Here is a 24,011-nt window from a genome sequence, read left to right as displayed (position 1 = left end):
AAAGGTACGCTGCTATTAGATTTGTTTGTTTGTGTATAAGGATAGTATATGTTGATTGTGTTTGTTGCATAGTTGGTTAGTAGTTGTGAATAAACAGCTGTATTGTCTGTTATGGTTAGGAATATGGTTAGCTGTTAGTAATTCTGTTAGGATGGGATTGTATAAATAGTGTAGAGAAGGGATTGAAGGGTTTAGGCAATTTCTAGTACAGAATTGTAAGGGGAAGAGAGTGGGGACCTCTCTCAAATCAAAGTCATCCAACGTGTACCTGTTTTCGGTGATCAATAAAGCTGGGCAGTTCTTCTCCAGCTGAGGAATCCGAGGTCTGAACCATAACAAATTGGTATCAGAGCAAGTCTCATCAATGACGAAGACCAACGCGCAAATAAGAGAGCAATTGGAAGAAAGAGCCATGGACAGAGGTGAAAGAATCGAAGAAACAAGGGTGGAATTACAGAGACAACACGAAAAGATGGAAGAGTTACAGAAGCAGTGTTCTAAGATGGTCTACCTAGAGAAACAATGCGCAAGGATAGATTCGATGGAGATAATGCTATCAAAAATATGTCAAATGCTAGCTGGTAGCCAGGATCGGCAGGAATCTGAGAGAAACGTGAATCCACAAGCGATTAATCATCAGCAGAATTCGCAAGGGAATCGCGAGGCAATTCCAGATGCGACATGCAATCCAGAACCAGAAGAAGGAAACAATCAAGCACAGGGAGGTGATCAAAAGGTGAAAAACGCGACACATCGAACAGAGGGAGATGGTGACAAGTATCAGCAAGATCGATTCACTGGAAGCTGCAGTACACACTTCAAGAGGATCGAGATGCCAGTATTTGAGGGAACAAATGTGAATGCATGGATCACAAGAGCTGAAAGGTATTTCTCAATGGGACAATGTTCAGAAAACGAGAAACTGAGGTTAGCTGCTATGTGTATCGATGGACATGTATTGAGCTGGTATGACTATCAGAATGGGAAGAAACCATTTAAGGATTGGGCAGACGTGAGAGAAAGGATAACGAGAAGATTTGGTGGAAGGAAGCTGGGCTCACCTTTCGACAGACTACTGTCATTGAGACAAACAGGTACGGTAGAAAAATACTACAGGTACGGTAGAAGAATACTTGTGTGAGTTTGAAGAATTATTAGCTCAGGTACCTCATACTCCTGAAGAAATGGTAGAAAGTACATTCAAAAATGGATTGAAACCAGAGATATTGGAGATATTACAGATTTTTCGACCTAAAGGCATGGAAGAAATAGTAGATGTGGCACTGAGTATCGAAGGCAGCAAGCTAAGTGCGGTATGTGGAGGAAAAGGAGGAAGTGATGGAAAGAACTGGAAGACGGGATATACAGGCTCATCATTCAGAACAGTTTCAGTACCTACTGAAAACCAGAAATACCAGAACCAATCATACAGGAGCAATTTTCAAGAAAGAGGAAGACAGATCAATGGAGGAAAAGGACCAAAAGAGGAGGGTGGAGTTCAAGAAAAGAAATCAACATTCAAAAGAATGTCTGATGCTGAATTTGAAGAGAAAAGGAAGAAGGGATTATGTTTCAGGTGTGATGAGAAGTTCTTTGTGGGACACAGATGCAAACAGAAGGAGTTACAAGTGATTTTGGCTGAGGAAATAACAGAAACAGGGGAGGAACTGGAGGAAGAGCAGGATAAGGAAGCAGGAAACAGAGAGGACGAGGGAGAGTTTGCTGAGCTATCACTCAACTTAGTAGTGGGGTTAACTTCACCAAAAACACTGAAGATCCGAGGATCAATAGAAGACCAGGAAGTAGTTGTGTTGATTGACAGTGGAGCCACTCATAACTTCATATCCTTGAAGTTAATGAAGAAGCTGAAATTAAGACCTGAAGGTAACACTCAATTTGGAGTATCTTTGGGAACAGGTATGAAGGTAAAAGGAAAAGGGATTTGTAAGGCAGTACATTTACAATTACAGCAGATAGAAGTGGTAGAAGATTTCTTACCACTGGAATTAGGAAGTGCTGATTTGATTTTGGGAGTGCAGTGGTTACAGAAGCTGGGAAAAGTTCAGATGGATTTTCAGGATCTGGAGTTGAAGTTCAACCAAGGCACATCATGGGTTACAGTAACAGGTGATCCTACTCTACATAGTTCATTAGTAACCCTGAGATCATTGATCAAATCAGTTTGTGATGGAGATCAGAGCTACTTAGTTAAGCTGGAAACATTAGAAGAGCAAGTGGGGGTTGATTCAAATCTTCCGGAGAAGTTACAGGCAATGCTGGAAGAGTTTGGGCCAGTGTTTGAAATCCCTACTGAATTACCACCAGAAAGGGGTAGAGAGCATCCAATTAATCTCAAAGAAGGAACAGGTCCTGTAAGTGTCAGACCTTATAGATACCCCCATGCACACAAAGAAGAGATTGAGAAACTAGTGAAGGATATGCTGAAGGCAGGCATAGTGAGACCGAGCCAGAGTCCTTTTTCAAGTCCAGTATTACTAGTTAAAAAGAAAGATGGTAGCTGGAGGTTTTGCATCGATTACAGGGCACTGAACAAGGTCACAGTGTTGGACAAATTCCCTATACCAATGATAGACCAATTGTTGGATGAATTACATGGAGCAAGGGTGTTTTCAAAGTTGGATTTGAGATCAGGGTACCATCAGATCAGAATGAAGACAGAGGACATTCCCAAGACAGCATTCAGAACACATGATGGACACTATGAGTTTTTAGTAATGCCTTTTGGCCTTACTAATGCTCCAGCAACATTCCAAGCATTAATGAATGAGATTTTCAGACCTTACCTAAGGAAGTTTGTGTTAGTATTTTTTGATGACATTCTGGTATACAGCTGCTCACTACAGGATCATGCAACACATCTACGGACGGTGCTAGCTGTATTACAGAAACACAAGCTATACGCTAACAAAAAGAAGTGTGAATTTGGAAGACAACAGATAGATTATCTGGGGCATATAATTTCTCGAGAGGGTGTATCTACAGACCCAGCTAAGACAGCAGCAATGCAAAAATGGCCAACCCCAAGCAATGTGAAGGAATTAAGAGGATTTCTGGGGCTGACAGGATATTACATACGCTTTGTACAGAACTATGGCACCATAGCCCGTCCCTTGACAGATCTACTAAAGAAAGATGGGTTTAATTGGTCTGAAGATGCTTCGAGTGCATTTAGGAAACTAAAACAGGCTATGACATCTGCTCCAGTTCTGGGACTACCAGATTTTCGTGAAGATTTTGTGGTTGAAACGGATGCCTCGGGATTTGGCATCGGAGCAGTCCTAATGCAGAAGCATAGGCCAATTGCCTTCTTTAGTCAGGCTCTGTCTGAAAGGGAGAGATTGAAACCAGTATATGAGAGGGAATTAATGGCAGTGGTTCTCTCTATCCAACGTTGGAGACACTACCTATTGGGTAGAAGTTTTCTGGTTTGCACAGACCAGAAAGCCTTAAAATTCTTACTGGAACAACGCGAGGTGAGTATGGAATACCAACGTTGGTTGACTAAACTACTGGGATATGATTTTCAAATTGTTTATAGGCCAGGAGTGGAGAATAAGGCAGCTGATGGCCTGTCCAGAATGCCACACAACACGATTCTGGAATCAACATGTATGGGGTTAGCCATAACTATCCCGAGAAATATACAACTGGTGGAGGTAGAGAAAGAAATTGGGGAAGACAGTGATCTGAAGGAGATCGTCAGCAAGCTGAAGGATGGAGAAACCAAAGTGGGAAAGTATCATTTGCTACAAGGCATGCTGAGATATAAAAACAGGTTAGTAGTTTCCAAACATTCAAGTTTCATTCCTACAATTCTGGCTGAGTTCCATGACAGTAAGATGGGAGGGCATTCAGGGGTATTGAGAACATTAAAAAGGATACAGGAGTTGTTTCATTGGGTAGGAATGAAAGCTGATATTAAGAAATATGTAGCTGAATGTGCTGTCTGTCAAAGCCAAAAGTATTCAACTTTGGCTCCAGCAGGTCTCTTGCAACCATTACCGATTCCAGAACACATTTGGGAGGACATTTCAATGGATTTCATTGAGGGCTTACCAAGATCAGCAGGTTATAATGTAGTACTGGTAGTAGTTGACAGATTGAGCAAATATGCTCACTTCATAGCCTTAAAACATCCGTTTACAGCTATGGTGGTTGCTAAGGTTTTTGTACAGGAGGTAGTCAGGCTACATGGGTTTCCAAAATCCATAGTATCAGACAGAGACAAGGTATTCCTCAGCAATTTTTGGTCGGAATTATTTCGGATAGCAGGCACCAAATTAAAGTTTAGTACAGCCTATCATCCACAAACAGATGGACAGACAGAGGTATTAAACAGATGCTTGGAGACATATTTGAGGTGTTATGCTAATGATCATCCCAGGAAATGGATTCAATTTCTGAGTTGGGCAGAGTTTTGGTACAACACTTCTTTCCACACAGCATTACAATCCACACCATTTCAGATTGTGTATGGAAGAGAACCACCTACATTACTGAAGTATGAGGAGGGATCTACTTCTAATTTTGAACTGGAAAAAGCACTAAGGGAAAGGGATAGAATGATATTGGAGATCAAGCAGAAACTTCAAGCAGCTCAACAGAGAATGAAAGTATCAGCTGATAAAGGGAGGCGAGATCTGACATTGACAGTAGGGGAGTGGGTTTATTTGAAAATCAGACCATACAGGCAGAACACTCTGGCAGCAAGGAGTAATCAGAAGCTAGCTGCTCGATATTATGGCCCTTTTCAAATAGAAAGCAGGATGGGAGAGGTAGCATATAAACTAAAGTTACCTAAGGGGTGCAACATTCATCCTGTATTTCATATTTCACAGCTTAAAAAGGCTTTGGGAGGTAACATCCAACCAAACCAATTACCAAGGCAGTTGACAAGAGATCTGGAACTACAAGTTCAGCCGAAAGACATCAAGGATTCCAGGTATACTAAAGAGGGTCGGTTGGAAGTTTTGGTTGAATGGCAGGATTTACCAGAACATGAGAGTACATGGGAAGTGGCTGAAGATTTCAACAAGCAATTTCCTAGTTTTCAGCTTGAGGACAAGCTGAGACAGAAAGGGGGGAGTATTGATAAGTATTTCAGGGTTTACGTCAGAGGCAGGAAGAGAGGAAAAGAAGCAGTAAATGGTGAAGATCAAGAGGAAGGAGCGGAAGAAGTGGCTGAAGAAGGAGCTGGAGGGACAAGAGAGGAGAGCTGAAGTAAGAAGGAACAGCTGAAGAAAAAGGTACGCTGCTATTAGATTTGTTTGTTTGTGTATAAGGATAGTATATGTTGACTGTGTTTGTTGCATAGTTGGTTAGTAGTTGTGAATGAACAGCTGTATTGTTTGTTATAGTTAGGAATATGGTTAGCTGTTAGTAATTCTGTTAGGATGGGATTGTATAAATAGTGTAGAGAAGGGATTGAAGGGTTTAGGCAATTTCTAGTACAGAATTGTAAGGGGAAGAGAGTGGGGACCTCTCTCAAATCAAAGTCATCCAACGTGTACCTGTTTTCGGTGATCAATAAAGCTGGGCAGTTCTTCTCCAGCTGAGGAATCCGAGGTCTGAACCATAACAGAAAGCCACAAAAACCAATGGACAACGTAGAAACAAGCGAGATGAGGTGTCCAACTACAATAATAAGTATTAAATCCAAGAAATAAAATAAGTGTGTATTGAGAAAGATGAGACCCACGATGAGAAAAACTACATCAGAGAAAAGATAGCCATGACATAGAAAACAGACGAAGACATTAATAAACATGCAATCATAAGAAATTGACTAAGACATAGCTAAAGAAACCACACACAATATAAATTGCTAAGTTACTCATTGGTCACTTCATATAATTACCGATGGATACACGATGGTCATTCACGACCATAGCAAGTTCAAAGAAAATTAATGCAAACCAAGTAACTCATGAAAAATAAGAATTCAAACAAATTTCGAAATTCGTACCTCTTGAGATCTTTAAAACCTCATCGGCTGCTATATGGTTGTCTTCTCCGACCCATTTTTCAGCCTCAACCTGAAAATACAGTTTTCTAGATTGTCCTTATCCCCTAATTCTAGGGATTAGAAAGGAAATTCAAGGTTTTTTCTGGTTGATATCTTTAAATACGAAGGAAAAAATCTATAAAAAAGACAAATATTACTTTGGTTGATATCTTAAATTGCCTTAGGGATTGAAGAGAAGATCAGACCAAATCAAACTGAACTAAGCACACAGATTTCAAATCCTCTTACCTTTTCAAGGAAAATCTAGCAAATGTTAACTGCAATACTATTTAAGAGAATGATTCATGGTCATGGGCTTAGGTACACAGAGGACTACAAGATCCTTGACCAATGTGAGAAGGATACCCCCTTAACGTCCTGAAATTCTCAGAGATATATGACAATATTCATTTTAACTTTCAAAATTCAAGGGATAAATGTCTCACAAAAAAAAAAATGAGGCCTAGACCTTAAGAATGTGAGGTATGAAAACGTACCTGAAGTAACCCTTAGCTTGATAAGGTCACTGAGACAAAATATAACCTAGAAAACGAGAATTTGAGCTTAATTTAAAAATTCGACAGCAGGTGATGACCCATACCTCTTGAGATCTCCCGAAGCTGATCGACAGCGACCCGATTGTCTTCTCCTGCCATTATCTAGTACGGTCCTTGGGCTATGCTTCGGAAGCCTAAGCATGAAAATCCGGCACTCAAGATCATCCTAATGTAGAGAAGGTCAGACCAAATCAAACTGAATTAAACACATAGATTTCATATCCAATTACTTTTTCAAGGAAAATCTAGCAAATGATGACTGCAAGTTTAACTAGGAGAATGACTCATGGGTGTAGGGTACTCAGAGGACTACCAGATCCTTGACCAACAAGAGATGGATATCCGCTTGATATCTTGAAATTCTCGTAGCTTTATGAGAACACAACAAGAGTTTATTAAGAAAGATGGGACCCACTGAGAAAAACTAGATCGGCAGAGAAGATAGACATGACATAGAAAACAGACGAAGAGATTAATAAATGCATGGATCATATGAAATTGACTAAGACATAGCAAATGAAACTATGCAAATTGCCAAGTTACTCATTGATAACTTAATATAATTACCAATGCTTACACAATCTAACCTATTTACCATGTTGGTCATTCATGTCCATAGAAAGTTCAAAGATCATTAATGCAAACCAAGCAACTCATGAAGAATAAGAATTCAAACAAATTTCGAAATTCGTACCTCTTCAGATCTTTCAAACCAGATCAGAACTAAAATTTACATACTTCAATTCTCCGAAAAGTAACCCCCATTTTTCAACCATTTACCTGTCATCTGTGAATGAATAAAAAGGTCCACGCTTTTATTGTTCCCAATAAAACAAAAGCATTGCCCGACCAATTAAGATCATCAAAAAGAAGAAAACAGAAAAATTGACACAAAAAGAAGCCCTCGACATTAGCTTTATTCCATCAAATCATGTAGATTCAGAGACTAACCTTCGGAATCAGCCTTTGGCTTGTCGTCAGGGTTGATATTCCACCTCGAACAAAGGTCTTAGATGTCTAGAAACGAATCAAACAATCAAATATAAACTATTTCTTTCATTGTAATGTATGAGATAGAAGAATGCTTTGTACGTAAGTTTATCCGATTAGTGTAACCCTAAAACAACAGAAACCTATCACAAACCATCCCACATGCACAACTATTCTGCAAGCTAAAGGAGACACAATCCAAAACCCAACATATAACATGACAGCACAATCTTCATGACATAGAAAAACCAACCAACCCCGATTTATCTTGAAATGGACAAAAAAACTCTTAATTTTTACCATCAAAATCAGTCGCCTTCAAGAAAATCCCGAAATTTTCTCATCGACGCACAAACAAAAGTAAGAGAAAAATCTATACAGCAGAAAAGACAAACCTGTTGGCACCACTTGATGAGCAAATTGAGATGAAGAATTCGCTGGTTGGTCTTGATGATGTACATGAAGAGGCTCTTGTCCATACCCGACACCTCCACCGACTTGGAATTCTCCATGGGTTCCTCTGCAGCTTGACTGACCATAGAGGATGTTGCCCTAATTCCGTCGCCATGGCGTTCTCTCATTTCTTGTTCACGTTCTAGCTCCTCCACGAAGTGATCTATGTTTCGAATCTTGCCCTTTTCTATCTCCTTTGGACTCTCTCCATCCCTCAAGAAAAACCAACCAAGTAGATCGAAACTAAAACTATCACAAACCAGAAAAAAATAGGAACCATACACAGAGAAATTTCCACGGACGACAGTCCTCGGGTTCTTTACCAATAAATACCTTAGTTGGAGAAAGGAAAGAAGAACATACCTGCAGAGATTACTCGGAAGATAACCTTTTCTATATCACAAGAAGCCACGCATGGGTTTCAAAGAAACTCTTTAGAACCACAATTAACATCTCAACGTATACATTTCCAAAGAAAATCTTTGTTTTTCAAGCATCACATACACCGTACAAAAGGGAATTCTACTCTACTCTTATAAACCAAATATATCGCAATCTTTATATCATAATAAATATTAATGAAACATTTTTTGTTTATGACGAATCCACCAAAAATTGTTTGATAAAAAATGCTAAATTTACCTACTTCCCTTCTTTGAAACGAAACCCCCATATTACAAACCCTTAATTTTTTTTTATCAAAGTCAGTCGGCTTCAAGAAAATCCTGAAATTTTCTCATCAACGCACAAACAAAAGTAAAAGAACGAATCTATGCAGCAGAAAAGACGAACCTGTTGGCACCACTTGGTGAGCACATTGAGACGAAGAATTCGCATCTGAACATACCTGCATGGCCTTCAATGAAACTCTAGAACCATAATTAGCATCTGAACGTATACATTTCCAAAGAAACTCTTTCACATGCACCATACAAAAGGGAATTCTACTCTACTGTTATAAACCAAATATATCGCAATCTTTTTATCATAGTCATATTAATGGAACTCTTTTTAATTATCATGCATCCACCAGAAATTACAACCACCGCAGGTGGGGTGACTCATACCTCTTGAGATCTCCCGAAGCTCGTCGATAGTGACCCGATTGTCTTCTCCCGGCCATTGTCTAGAACGGTGCTTGTGCTATGCTTTGGAAGCCTAAGCATGAAAATCTGGCTCTCAAGATCGTCCTAATGTAGAGAAAGTCAGACCGAATCAAACTCAATTAAACACATAGATTTCACATTCAGTTTCTTTTTCAAGGAAAATCTAGCAAATGTTGACTGCAAGCATAACCAGGAGAATGACTGAGAGGTTTAGGGCGCTCAGAGGAGAGGACTACCAGATCCTTGACAGTTTGATATCCTGAAATCTCGTAGCTTTATTGAGAAAGATAGGACCTACTGTGAGAAAAAATAGATCGGCAGAGAAGATAGACATGACATATAAAAACAGACGAAAACATAAATAAACACGGATCATGTGAAATTGACCAAGACATAGCCAAAGAAACCACACACAATGCAAATTGATAGGTTACTCATTGGTCACTTCATATAATTACCGATGGAAACACGGTCCAGCCTGTTTACAATGTTGGCCATTCACTTCCATGGCAAGTACAAAGATCAATAATACAAACCAAGTAACTAATGAAAAATAAGCAATCAAACAAATTTTGAAATTTGTACCTATTGAGATGTTTCAAACCGGATTAGAACTAAAATTTACCCACTTCACTTCTTTGAAAGGTAACCCCCATCTTTCGACTATGTACCTCTCATCTAAGAATTCATAAAAAGGTCCACGCTTTTATCAATGTGTTCGCAATAAAACATAAACATTACCCTACCAATTAAGAACATCAAAAAGAAAATAGAACAATTGAAAGAAAAAGAAGTCCTCGACACTATTCGATAAAAATTGTTAAATTTACATACTTCCCTTCTTTGAAACAGAAACCCCCATATTTCGACATTTCACCTGCCATCCATGAATGTAAAAAAGAGATCCAAACAAACAACAAAAAGAACCAGTTAATACAGAGACAATAATATTCACATAGAAAATGATGAACTTACTGCATAGATATCACACCACGACGGTTGTAGGTAGTCCCATTTCCCTAGTTATGCCAGTCTCTCATTTCTTGTTCACGTTTCAGCCTCTCCATGAGATCTTTCAAACCAGATCAGAACTAAAATTTACCTACTTTACTTCTTTGAAATGTAACCCCCATCTTTCGACTATTTACCTTTCATCTGTGGATGCATAAAAAGGTCCACGCTTTTATCAACGTGTTCCAAATAAAACATAACAATTACCCAACCAATTAAGATGATCAATGAAATAAATAGAATTCCACTTCGAACAAAGGGCTCAGGTGTGGTGTCTTGTAGAAACGAATCCAACAATCAAACAGAAACTATCTATTTCATTGTAAGGTCTGAGACATAAGTTTACCAGATTAGCATAGCTCTAAACAACAGAAACCTATCAAAAACCATCCCCAAATGCACCCCTATTTTCCAAGATAAAGGAGACACAATAAAAAACCAAACATATTACATGACTGCACAATCTTCATGACATAGAAAAACCAACCAAACCCGTTTGAAATTGACAAACAAACCCTTAATTTTTACCATCAAAGTCAGTCTGCTTCAAGAAAAAACCCAAAATTTTCTCATCGACGCACAAACACAGGTAAAAAAACGAATCTATACAGCAGGAAAGACGAACCTGGTGGCATCACTTGGTGAGCACATTGAGACAGAGAATTCGCTGCTGGGTCTTGATGATGTACTTGAGGAGGCTCTTGTCCATACCTGACAGCTCCAAAGACTTGGAATTCTCCACGAGTTCAACTACAACTCGACTGACCATAGAGGATGTTGCCCTCGTTCCGTCGCCATGTCTTTCTATCATTTCTTGTTCACGTTCTAGCTCCTCCACGAAAAGATCTATGTTCCGAGTCTTCGCCTTTTCTGTCTCATTTGGACTCGCTCCTTCCCTCAAGAAAAACCAACCAATAAGATCGAAACAAAAACTATCACAAACCAGAGAAAATAGGAACCATACACGAAGCAATTTCCACAGACTACAGTCCTTCTCGGTTTCTTTACCCGCCGATACCTAAGTTGGAGAAAGGAAAGAATGAACATTCATGAGAAGACACGCATGGGTTTCAAAGAAACTCTAGAACAACAGTCAACATATACATTTCCAAATAAACTCTTTGTTTTTCAAGCATCACATTCCCCGCACAGAAGCGAATTCTACTCTACTTTTATAAACCAAATATATCGAAATATTTTTATCATAATCATATCAATGGAACTCTTTTTAATTATAATGCATCCACCAGAAATTATAACCACCGCGTGTTTATTCGAAAAAAATTATTAAATTTACCTTCTTCCCTTCTTTGAGCGGAAACCCCCATATTTCGACATTTCACCTGCCATCCGTGAGTGTAAAAAAAAAAAGATCCAAACAAACATCAAAAAGAACCACTTAGTACAGAGAATAATATTCACATAGAAAATGATGAACTTACTGCATAGATCTCACACCACGACAGTTCTAGGTCTTCCCATTTCCATGGTTATGCCAGTCTCTCACTTCTTGTTCTGATTTCAGCCCCTCCATGAGATCTTTCAAACTAGATCAGAACAAAAACTTACCTACTTTACTTCTTTGAAATATAACCCCCATCTTTCAACTATTTACCTTTCATCAGTGAATGCATAAAAAGGTCCACGCTTTTATCAATGTGTTCCAAATAAAACATAAACATTACCCTAACAGCAGAAACCTATCAAAAACCATCCCAAATGCACCCCTGTTCTGCAAGATCAAGGAGGCAAAATCAAAAACCCAACATATTACATGACTGCACAATCTTCATGACATAGAAAAACCAACCAAACCCTTTTTATCTTGAAATTGACAAACAAACCCTTAATTTTTACCATCAAAGTCAGTCTGCTTCAAGAAAAATCACAAATTTTCCTCATCGACGCATAAACACAGGTAATAGAACGAACCTATACAGCAGGAAAGACGAACCTCTTGTCCACACCTGGCAGCTCCAAAGACTTGGAATTCTCCACGAGTTCCTCTGCAACTCGACTGACCATAGAGGATGTTGCCCTAATCCCATCGCCATGTCTTTCTATCATTTCTTGTTCACGTTCTATCTCCTCCACGAAAAGATCTATGTTCCGAGTCTTGGCCTTTTCTGTCTCATTTGGACTCTCTCCTTCCTTCAAGAAAAACCAACCAATAAGATCGAAACAAAAACTATCACAAACCAGAGAAAATAGGAACCATACACGAAGCAATTTCCACAAACTACAGTCCCTCTCAGCTTCTTTACCCGTAGATACCTAAGTTGGAGAAAGGAAAGAATGAACATACCTGCAGAGATTACTGGGAAGATAACCCTCACGAGAAGACACGCATGGGTTTCAAAGAAACTCTAGAACAACAATTAGCATCTCAACATATACATTTCCAAATAAACTCTTTGTTTTTCAAGCATCACATTCACCGCACAAAAGCGAATTCTACTCTACTGTTATAAACCAAATATCTCAAAATATTTTATCATAATCATATTAATGGAACTCTTTTTAATTATAATGCATATACCAGAAATTATAACCACCGCATGGTTATTCGAAAAAAATTGTTAAATTTACCTACTTCCCTTCTTTGAAACGGAAACCCCCATGTTTCGACATTTCACATGCCATCCATGAACGTAAAAAAAAGATTCAAACAAACATAAAAAAGAACCAGTTAGTACACAGACAATAATATTCACATAGAAAATGATGAACTTACTGCATAGATATCATCACACCACGACAGTTCTAGCTAGTCCCATTTCCCTGGTTATGCCAGTCTCTCACTTCGTGTTGTCGTTTCAGCCCCTCCATGAGATCTTTCAAATCAGAACAGAATTCTCTTGTCCACACCTGACAGCTCCAAAGACTTGGAATTCTCCACGAGTTCCTCTGCAACTCGACTGACCATAGAGGATGTTACCCTAATTCCGTCGCCATGTCTTTCTATCATTTCTTGTTCACGTTCTAGGTCCTCCACGAAAAGATCTATGTTCCGAGTCTTGGCCTTTTCTGTCTCATTTGGATTCTCTCCTTCCCTCAAGACAAACCAACCAATAAGATCGAAACAAAAACTATCACAAACCAGAGAAAATAGGAATCATACACGAAGCAATTTCCACGGACTACAGTCCTTCTCGGTTTCTTTACCCGCAGATACCTAAGTTGGAGAAAGGAAATAATGAATATACATGCAGAGATGACCCGGAAGATAACCTTCACGAGAAGACACGCATGGGTTTCAAAGAAACTCTAGAACAACAATTAGCATCTACGTATGCATTTCCAAATAAACTCTTTGTTTTTCAAGCATCACATTTACCGCAGAAAAGCAAATTCTACTCTACTGTTATAAACTAAATATATCGAAATATTTTACTCATAATCATATTAATGGAACTCTTTTTAATTATAATGCATCCAACAGAAATTATAACCACCGCATAGTTATCCGAAAAAAATTGTTAAATTTACCTACTTCCCTTCGCTGAAACGGAAAAGCCCCATATTTCGACATTTCACCTGCCATCTGTGAATGTAAAAAAAAAGATCCAAACAAACATTAAAAAGAACCAGTTAGTACAGAGACAATAATATCCACAAAGAAAATGATGAACTTACTGCATAGATGTCACACAACGACGGTTGTAGGCTGTCCCATTTCCCTAGTTATGCCAGTCTATCATTTTCTGTTCACGTTTCAGCCCCCCATGAGATCGTTCAAACCAGATCAGAACTAAAAACTTACCTACTTTACTTCTTTGAAATATAAACCCCATCTTTCGACTAATTACCTTTCATCTGTGAATACATAAAAAGGACCACGCTTTTATCAATGTGTTCCAAATAAAACATAAACACTACCCTAACAATTAAGATCATTAAAAAGAAGAAAATAGAACAATTGACACAAAATGAGGCCCTCGACATTAGCTTTATTCCATCAAATCATGTGTATTCTGAGACCAACCTTCGAAATCAGTCTTGGGCTTGTCATCAGGGTTGAGAATTCCACTTCGAACAAAGGTCTCAGGTGTGGTGTCTTGTAGAAACGAATCCAACAATCAAACAGAAACTAACTTTTCATTGTAATGTCAGAGACGTAAGTTTATCTGATTACGGTGGCTCTAAACAACAGAAACCTATCAAAAACCATCCCAAATGCACCCCTATTATGCAAGATAAAGGAGAGACAATCAAAAACCCAACATATTACATGACTGCACAATCTTCATGACATAGAAAAACCTGCCAAACCCGATTTATCTTGAAATTGACAAACAAACCCTTAATTGTTTTCATCAGTCTGCTTCAAGAAAAATCCCAAAATGTTTTCACCGGCGCACAAACACAAGTAAAAAATCACAGCAGGCAAGACGAACCTGTTGGCACCACCTGGTGAGCAAATTGATACGAAGAATTCGCTGCTGGGTCTTGATGACGTACTTGAGGAGGCTCTTGTCAATACCAGACAACTCCACCAACTTGGACTTTCCACGAGTTCCCCTGCAACTCGACTGACCATAGAGGATGTTGCCCTAATTCCGTCGCCATGTCTTTCTATCATTTCTTGTTCACGTTCTAACTCCTCCACGAATCTATGTTCCGAATCTTGGCCTTTTCTGTCTCATTTGGACTCTCTCCGTCCCTCAAGAAAAACCAACCAATAAGATCGAAACAAAAACTATCACAAACCAAAGAAAATAGGAACCATACACGAAGCAATTTGCACAGGTTACAGACCTTCTCGGCTTCTTTCCCGTAGATACCTAAGTTGGAGAAAGGAAAGAATGAACATACCTGTAGATAATACTCGGAAGATAAACTCATGAGAAGACACGCATGTGTTTCAAAGAAACACTAGAATCACAGTTAGCATCTCAACGTATACATTTCCAGAAGGAACTCTTTGTTTTTCAGGTATCACATTCACCGTACAAAAGGGAATTCTACTCTTCTGTTATAAACCAAATATATCGCAATATTTTTGTCATTATCATATTAATGGAACTCTTTTTAATTATAATGCATCCAACAGAAATTATAACCACCGCATGGTTATTCGATAAAAATTGTTAAATTTACCAACTTCCCTTCTTTGAAAGGGAAAACCCCATATTTCGACATTTCACCTTCCATCCATGAATGTAAAAAAAAGGATCCAAACAAACAACAAAACAAACCAGTTAGTACAGAGACAATAATATTCACATAGAAAATGATAACTTACTGCATAGATATCACAGTTAGTACAGAGACAATAATATTCACATAGAAAATGATGAACTTACTACATAGATATCACACCACGACGGTTGTAGGCAGTCCCATTTCCCTAATTATGCCAGTCTCTCATTTCCTGTTCACGTTTCAGCCCCTCCATGAGATCTTTCAAACCAGATCAGAACTAAAACTTACCTACTTTACTTCTTTGAAATATAACCCCCATCTTTCGACAATTTACCTTTCATCTGTGAATTCATAAAAAGGTCCACGCTTTTATCAATGTGTTCCAAATAAAACATAAACATTACCCTACCAATTAAGATCATCAAAAAGAAGAAAAAAAGACAATTGACACAAAATGAGGCCCTCGACATTACCTTTATTCCATCAAATCATGTGTATTCTGATACTAACCTTCAAAATCTGTCTTGGACTGTCATCAGGGTTGAGAATTCCACTTCGAACAAAGGTCTCAAGTGTGGTATTTTGAAGAAACGAATCCAACAGTCAAACAGAAACCATTTTTTTCATTGTAATGTCTGAGACGTAAGTTTATCTGATTAGCGTAGCTCTAAACAACAGAAACCTATCAAAAACCATCCCAAATGCACCCCTATTATGCAAGATAAAGGAGACACAATCCAAAACCCAACATATTACATGACTGCACAATCTTCATGACATAGAAAAACAAACCAAACCCGATTTATCTTGAAATTGACAAACAAACCCTTAATTTTTACCATCAAAGTCAGTCTGCTTCAAGAAAAATCCCAAAATTTTCCCATTGACGCACAAACAAAAGTAAAAGAACGATTCTATAGAATCTATACAGCAGGAAAGACGAACCTGTTGGCACCACTTGGTGAGCACATTGAGACGAAGAATTCGCTGCTGGATCTTGATGATATACTTGAGGAGACTCTTGTTCCATTCCTGACAGCTCCACCGACTTGGAATTCTCCACGAGTTCCTCTGCAACTTGACTGACTATAGAGGATGTTTTCCTCTTTCTATCATTTCTTGTTAACGTTCTAGCTCCTCCACGAAATGATCTATGTTCCGAGTCTTGGCATTTTCTGTCTCATTTGGACTCTCTCCTTCCCTCAAGACAAACCAACCAAAAAGATCGAAACAAAAACTATCACAAACCAGAGAAAAATAGGAACCATGAACGAAGCAATTGCCACGGACTACAGTCCATCTCGGCTTCTTTAACCGTAGATATCTAAGTTGGAGAAAGGAAAGAATGAACATACCTGCAGAGATTACTCGGAAGATAACCTTCACGAGAAGACACACATGGGTTTCAAAGAAACTCTAGAACAACAACTAGCATCTCAACGTATACATTTCCAAATAAATTCTTTGTTTTTCAAGCATCACATTCACCATACAAAATGGAATTCTACTCCTGTTATAAACCAAATATATCGCAACATTTTTATCATAATCATATTAATGGAACTCTTTTTAATTATAATGCATTCAACAGAAATTATAACCACCGCATGGTTATTCGATAAAAATTGTTAAATTTACCAACTTCCCATCTTTGAAACGGAAACCCCCATACTTCGACATTTCACCTTCCATTCGTGAATGTAAAAAAAAGATCCAAACAAACAACAAAAAGAACCAGTTAGTACAGAGACAATAATATTCACATAGAAAATGATGAACTTACTGCATAACTTACTGCATAGGTATCACACCACGACAGTTGCAGACAGTCCCATTTCCCTAATTATGCCAGTCTCTCATTTGCTGTTCACGTTTCAGACCCTCCATGAGATCTTTCAAACCAGATCAGAACTAAAACTTACCTACATTACTTCTTTCAAATATAAACCCCATCTTTCGACTACTTACCTTTCATCTGTGAATTCATAAAAAGGTCCACGCTTTTATCAATGTGTTCCAAATAAAACATAAGCATTACCCTACCAATTAAGATCATCAAAAAGAAGAAAATTAATTGACAGAAAATGAGGCCCTCATTACCTTTATTCCATCAAATCATGTGTATTCTGAGACTAACCTTCAAAATCTGTCTTGGGCTGTCATCAGGGTTGAGAATTCCATTTCGAACAAAGGTCTCAAGTGTGGTGTTTTGAAAAAACGAATCCAACAGTCAAACAGAAACTATTTTTTTCATTGTAATGTTCTGAGACGTAAGTTTATCTGATTAGCGTAGCTCTAAACAATAGAAACCTATCAAAAACCATCCCAAACCCAAATGCACCACTATTATGCAAGATAAAGGAGACACTATCCAAAACCCAACATATTACATGACTGCACAATCTTCATGACATAGAAAAACAAACAAAACCCGATTTATCTTGAAATTGACAAACAAACCCATAATTTTTACCATCAAAGTAACGTTCTAGCTCCTCCACGAAATGATCTATGTTCCGAGTCTTGCCCTTTTCTGTCTCATTTGGACTCTCTCCTTCCCTCAAGAAAAACCAACCAAAAAGATCGAAACAAAAACTATCACAACCAGAGAAAAATAGGAACCATGAACGAAGCAATTTCCATGGACTACAGTCCATCTCGGCTTCTTTAACTGGAGATACCTAAGTTGGAGAAAGGAAAGAATGAACATACCTGCAGAGATTACTCGGAAGATAACCTTCAAGAAGACACGCATGGGTTTCAAAGAAACTCTAGAACAACAACTAGCATCTCAACGATACACATTTCCAAAAAAACTGTTTTTCAAGCATCACATTCACCGTACAAAAGGGAATTCTACTCTACTATTATAAACCAAATATATCTCAATATTTCTATCATAATCATATTAATGGAACACTTTTTAATTATAATGCATCCAGCAGAAACTGTAACCACCGCATGGTTATTGGATAAAAATTGTTAAATTTACCTACTTCCCTCCTTTGAAACGGAAACCCCACATTTCGACATTTCACCTGCCGTCCGTGACTGTAAAAAAAAAGATCCAAACAAACAACAAAAAGAACCAGTTAGTACAGAGAATAATATTCACATAGAAAATGATGAACTTACTGCATAGATATCACACCACGATGGTTGTAGGCAGTCCATTTCCCTAATTATGCCAGTCTCGCATTTGTTGTTCACGTTTCAGCCCCTCAATAAGATCTTTCAAACCAGATCAGAACTAAAACTTACCTACATTACTTCTTTGAAATATAAACCCCATCTTTCGACTATTTACCTTTCATCTGTGAATTCTTAAAAAGGTCCACGCTTTTATCAATGTGTTCCAAATAAAACATAAGCATTACCCTACCAATTAAGATCATCAAAAAGAAGAAAATAGGACAATTGACACAAAATGAGGCCCTCGACATTACCTTTATTCCATCAAATCATGTGTATTCTGAGACTAACGTTCAAAATCTGTCTTGGGCTGTCATCAGGGTTGAGAATTCCACTTCGAACAAAGGTCTCGTATAAACGAATCCAACAATCAAACAGAAACTATTTTTTTCATTGTAATGTCTGAGACGTAAGTTTATCTGATTAGTGTAGCCCTAAACAAAAGGAGCCGATTAAAAACTTTCCCAAATGCACCCCTATTCTGCAACATAAAGGAGAGAAAATCCAAAACCCAACATATAACATGACAGCACAAACTTCATGACACAGAAAAACCAACCAAACCCGATTTATCTTGAAATGGACAAACAAACCTCTAATTTTGACCATCAAAGTCAGTCGGCTTCAAGAAAATCCCAGAATTTTCTCATGACGCACAAACACAAGTAAAAGAACGAATCTATACAGCAGAAAAGACGAACCTGTTGGCACCACTTGGTGAGCACATTGCGACAAAGAATTCGCTGTTGGGCCTTGATGATGTACCTGAGGAGGCTCTTGTCCATAGATGACAGCTCCACCGACTTGGAATTCTCCACGAGTTCCTCTGCAACTCGACTGACCATAGAGAATGTTGCCCTAATTACGTCTCCATGTCTTTCTATCATTTCCTGTTCACGTTCTAGCTCCACCACAAAATGATCTATGTGCCGAGTCTTGGCCTTTTCTGTCTCAATTGGACTCTCTCCTTCCCTCAAGAAAAACCAACCAATAAGATTGAAACAAAGACTATCACAAACCAGAGAAAATAGGAAGCATACACGGAGCAATTTCCACGGACAGTACAGTCCTTCTCGGCTTCCTTACCCATAGATACCTAAGTTGGAGAAAGGAAAAAATGAACATACCTGCAGGGATTACTCGGAAGATACCTCAGGAGAAGACACGCATGGGTTTCAAAGAAATTCTAGAATCACAATTAGCATCTCAACGTATACATTTCCAAAGGAACTCTTTGTTTTTCAAGCATCACATTCAACGTACAGAAGGGAATTCTACTCTACTGTTATAAACCAAATATATTGCAATATTTTTATCATAATCATATTAATGGAACCCCTTTTAATTATAATGCATCCAGCAGAAATTACAACCACCGCATGGTTATTCGATAAAATTTGTTAAATTTACCAACTTCCCTTCTTTGAACTGGAAACCCCCACATTTCGACATTTCACCTGCCATCCGTGAGTGTAAAAAAAAAGAAGCAAACAAACATCAAAAAGAACCAGTTAGTACACAGACAATAATATTCGCATAGAAATTGATGAACTTACTGCATAGATATCACACCACGACAGTTCTAGTCCCATTTCCCTGGTTATGCCAGTCTCTCACTTCTTGTTCTCGTTTTAGCCCCTCCATGAGATCTTTCAAACCAGATCAGAACTAAAATTTACCTACTTTACTTCTTTGAAATATAACCCCCATCTTTCGACTATTTACCTTTCATCTGTGAATGCCTGAAAAGGTCCACGCTTTTATCAATGTGTTTTCCAATAAAACATAAACATTACCCTAACAATTAAGATCATCAAAAAGAAGAAAATAGAACAATTGACACAAAATGAGGCTACACGACACTAGCTTTATTCCATCAAATCATGTGGATTCTGAGACTAACCTTCAAAATCAGTGGGTTGAGAATTCCACTTCGAACAAGGGTCTCAGGTGTGGTGTCTAGTATAAATGAATCCAACAATCAAACAGAAACCATTTTCTTCATTGTAATGTCTGAGACATAAGTTTATCTGATTAGCGTAGCCCTAAACAACAGAATCCTATCAAAGACCTTCCCAAATGCACCCCTATTCTGCAAGATAAAGGAGACACAATCCAAAACCCAACATATAACATGACAGCACAATCTTCATGACATAGAAAAACCAACCAGACCCGATTTATCTTGAAATAGACAAACAAACCCTTAATTTTTACCATCAAAGTCAGTAGGCTTCAAGAAAATCCCAAAATTTTCTCAGTGATGCACAACACAAGTAAAAGTACGAATCTATACAGCAGAAAAGACGAACCTGTTGGCACCACTTGGTGAGCACATTGAGACGAAGAATTCGCTGCTGGGTCTTGATGATGTACTTGAGGAGACCCTTGTCCATATCTAACAGCTCCACCGACTAGAAATTGTCCATGGCGTTCTCTCATTTCTTGTTCACGTTCTAGCTCCTCCACAAAATGATCTATGTTCCGAGTCTTGCCCTTTTCTTTCTCATTTGGACTCTCTCCCTCCCTCAAGAAAAACCAACCAATAAGATTGTAAGTAAAACTACCACAAACCTGAAAAAAATAGGAACCATAAATGAAGCAATTTCCATGGACTACAGTCCTTATCGACTTCTTTATCCGTAGATACCTTAATTGGAGAAAGGAAAGAATGAACATACCTGCAGAGATTATTCGGAAGATAACCTTCTACATCACGAGAAGACACGCATGGGTTTCAAAAAAACTCTAGAATCACAATTAGCATCTTAACGTATAATTTTCCAAAGAAACTCTTTCTTTTTCAAGCATCACATGTACCATATAAAAGGGAATTCTACTCTACACGTACAAACCAAATATATCGCAATCTTTTCATCATTATCATATTAATGGAACTCTTTTTAATTATAATGCATCCACCAGAAATTATAACCACCGCATGATTATTGGATAAAAATTGATAAATTTACATACTTCCCTTCTTTGACATCTCACCTGCCATCCGTGAAAGCATAAAAAAGATCCAAACAGACAACAAAAAGGACCAGTTGGTACGGAGACAATAATATTCACATAGAAAATGATGAACTCACTGAATAGCTATGACACCACGACGGTCGCGAGAAGTCCAATTTCCCTGGTTATGCCAGTCTCTCATTTCTTGTTCACGGTTCAGCCCCTCCACGAAATGTTCAATAATCTGAATCTTGCCCTTTTTTTGTCTCCTTTGGACTCTCTTCCTCCATCTAGTAAAACCAAGCAGGCAGATCTGAACTAAAATTGTTACAAACCAGAAAAAATAGAAAATTCAACAACAGGCAATGACCCATACCTCTTGAGATCTCCCGAAGCTCATCGGTAGTCACCTGATTGTCTTCTCCAGCCCATTTCTTGGAAACTTCAGTAAATGTTAGATTTACCTCCTTCACTTCTTCGAAACGGAACCTCCATCTTTTGTCATTTCACATGTCATCCATGAATGAATAATAAGGTACATGCTTTTACTAATGTGTTCCTAATAAAACAGAAGCATTACTCTACCACTTCTGATAACCAAAAAGAACACTGAACAATTGACACAAACAGAAGCCCTCAACATTAGCTCTACTCCATCAAATCGTGGATTTTGAGACGAACCTTTGGAATCAGTCTTGTACTTGTCGTTAGGTAGTTCCACCTCGAACAAAAATCTTATCTGTCCTGCCTCCTAAAAACGATTCCAACAACCAAACAAAAACCATTTCGCGCATTGTAATATCACTCCACAAAAGCTACATGATTTGGTGTAACCCTAAAACAACAAAAACCTATCAAAAACCTTCCCAAGTGCATCACTTTTCTGTGAGCTAAAGAAGACACAATACAAGACCCAACATATAAATCTTCATGGTTTAGAAAAACCAACTAGAAGGCGAAAAATCTTGAAACAGACAAACAAACTCCTAATTTTCACCATCAAAGTCGGCTCCATGAAATGCCCAGAATTTTCTCATCGACGCACAAACAAAAAAGTAAAAGAACGCATCCATACAACAGAAAAGAAGAGCCTGTTTGCACCACCTGGCGATCACATTGAGACGAAGAATCCGCAGCTGGGTCTTGACGATGCACTTGAGTAGGCTAGTCTTCTTGTCCGTATCCCACAGCTCCACCGACTTGGACTTCCCCACGTGTTTCTCTGCGCCTCGACTGACGAGGGGATGTTGCCCTAATTCCGCCTCCAAGAACAGAATCAGCGACACAGATTCAAAATCTTGTGTGAATCGACGAAGAGGCGCTTCAAAACTAGGGCCTTTCGCCGTCTTTGAAGAGCAATCGCGGAATCTTGTGTGGTTTCGCCTCTCTCCTTGAAATGGTCTATACTCCGAGCCATCCCTTTGGTCTCCCTTCTTCTCTCCAAGAGAAACCTTGCAATCGGATCAGACAAAACTATTATTACAGACCAGTTCCAGGGACTACCGACCTTTTTCGAATGTAATAAAGTACACCACCATCGCCGCCGACGCACCTACATGCACTCGATCCAAGATCGCCGGAGTTGAAACCCCCGAAAAAAGACCGATGGCGAAAGATCGCCGGAGAGAAAGCGAGAGCCGGAGCAACAAACTCAAAATAGATTTGTGATTTCCGGCCCGTTGGAGAGTTGTATATAACAGGTGGGTCCATATCCCGTAGTTGTCCCTTTTTCAACAGCTGTAGTCCTACGCGCCTACGTGGCGAACTCTTACTGTATGTAATACTAACTACCTGCACACGTGGCGACCGTATCTTTCGATTCTGAATGTAATTTTTTATTCCAAATAATTGGAATGATAACCGGATTTCGGATTCAAAATTAACCCGGATTTAAACCGACCTACCGGAACAAAGCAAAATCAACACATCTATATGTATATTGAGTCCGATTTGAAAATGACTGCACATATTTTTTTTGTTAAATTATTACAGTTGTTCAGAATAATTTAAATGGATTATTGAGCTAAGTAAATTGTATAAAAAAATAATTAGATTGAACCTCTTGCCGACAAATTGTTAGTTCCAAAAAAATTTCCAATCACCTTTAACTTGTAAGTTTTCCTTTAATTTGTTGCTCTTGCCTTATAAATTTATATGATTAAAGAATTGTTATGAAATTCAATATGAATCGTAAGCAAATAATATGTGATTGTTCTTTGTAACTTTTATAATAATCTCTTTCCTTTTCATTGAACATGGTGTGTGCAGCCGATCCACGCCACGGGCGCTACCTTACGGCCTCGGCCATGTTTTGGAGAAAGATGAGCACGAAAGAAATGGATGAACAAATGATCAATGTCCAGAACAAGAACTCTCCCTACTTTGTCGAGTGGATCCCAAACAACGTGAAGTCCAGCATCTGCGACATTGCACCTAGAGGCCTCTCCATGGCCTCGACCTTCATAGAGAACTCGACCTCGATCCAAGAGATGTTCAGACGGGTAAGAAGGCTTTCCTCCGGAACACAGGAGAAGGCATGGACGAGATGGAGTTCACGGAAGCCGAGAGCAACAT

At 38.6% G+C, this 24,011-nt stretch overlaps 2 protein-coding genes and 2 long non-coding RNA genes across 54 annotated transcripts in view; all 4 read right to left on the bottom strand.

The window, feature by feature from the left end:
* Positions 1-6,580, bottom strand: part of LOC104816947 (T-complex protein 1 subunit beta-like) — a 16,648-nt gene extending 10,068 nt beyond the window's left edge. Inside the window, exon 1 of one of the 2 annotated variants that reach the window (XM_010545991.2) lies at positions 5,987-6,580. The gene's annotated coding sequence lies outside the window, so the exon portion shown is untranslated. Of the gene's footprint in view, positions 1-268; positions 316-5,986 lie in introns of those variants that run through there. The other variant, XM_010545990.2, reaches the window with a different exon arrangement.
* Positions 6,581-6,655: 75 nt separating this feature from the next.
* On the bottom strand, positions 6,656-7,991 carry LOC104816944. Its single transcript, XR_772386.2, has 3 exons — positions 7,968-7,991; positions 7,534-7,599; positions 6,656-7,369 (listed from the first exon to the last, which is right to left on the bottom strand). It is a non-coding gene; the product is annotated as an uncharacterized LOC104816944 (long non-coding RNA).
* A 164-nt stretch (positions 7,992-8,155) lies between these two features.
* LOC104816945 lies at positions 8,156-23,082 on the bottom strand. Of its 50 annotated transcripts, none has more exons than XR_772435.2 (18): positions 22,990-23,082; positions 22,542-22,888; positions 22,119-22,188; positions 21,814-21,932; positions 20,792-21,727; positions 20,383-20,571; positions 20,036-20,221; positions 13,779-19,936; positions 13,632-13,686; positions 12,075-13,317; positions 11,828-11,874; positions 11,585-11,689; positions 11,440-11,485; positions 11,107-11,160; positions 10,768-11,033; positions 9,093-10,286; positions 8,818-8,881; positions 8,156-8,238 (listed from the first exon to the last, which is right to left on the bottom strand). It is a non-coding gene; the product is annotated as an uncharacterized LOC104816945 (long non-coding RNA). The 50 variants fall into 50 exon arrangements; XR_772436.2 differs by having other exon boundaries at positions 8,818-8,872; XR_772427.1 differs by lacking the exons at positions 8,156-8,238; positions 8,818-8,881 and having other exon boundaries at positions 10,203-10,286; positions 12,075-12,293; positions 12,363-12,416; positions 12,877-13,317.
* A 642-nt stretch (positions 23,083-23,724) lies between these two features.
* On the bottom strand, positions 23,725-24,011 carry LOC109116817. The gene is given in 2 exon segments (XM_019202909.1): positions 23,725-23,945; positions 23,948-24,011. Coding segments are annotated over 2 exon segments (285 nt in total).

This window comes from Tarenaya hassleriana, unplaced genomic scaffold (assembly GCF_000463585.1).
Source record: "Tarenaya hassleriana unplaced genomic scaffold, ASM46358v1 Cleome26, whole genome shotgun sequence".
NCBI lineage: Eukaryota > Viridiplantae > Streptophyta > Magnoliopsida > Brassicales > Cleomaceae > Tarenaya > Tarenaya hassleriana.
This window is presented reverse-complemented; position numbering and strand designations above follow the sequence as displayed.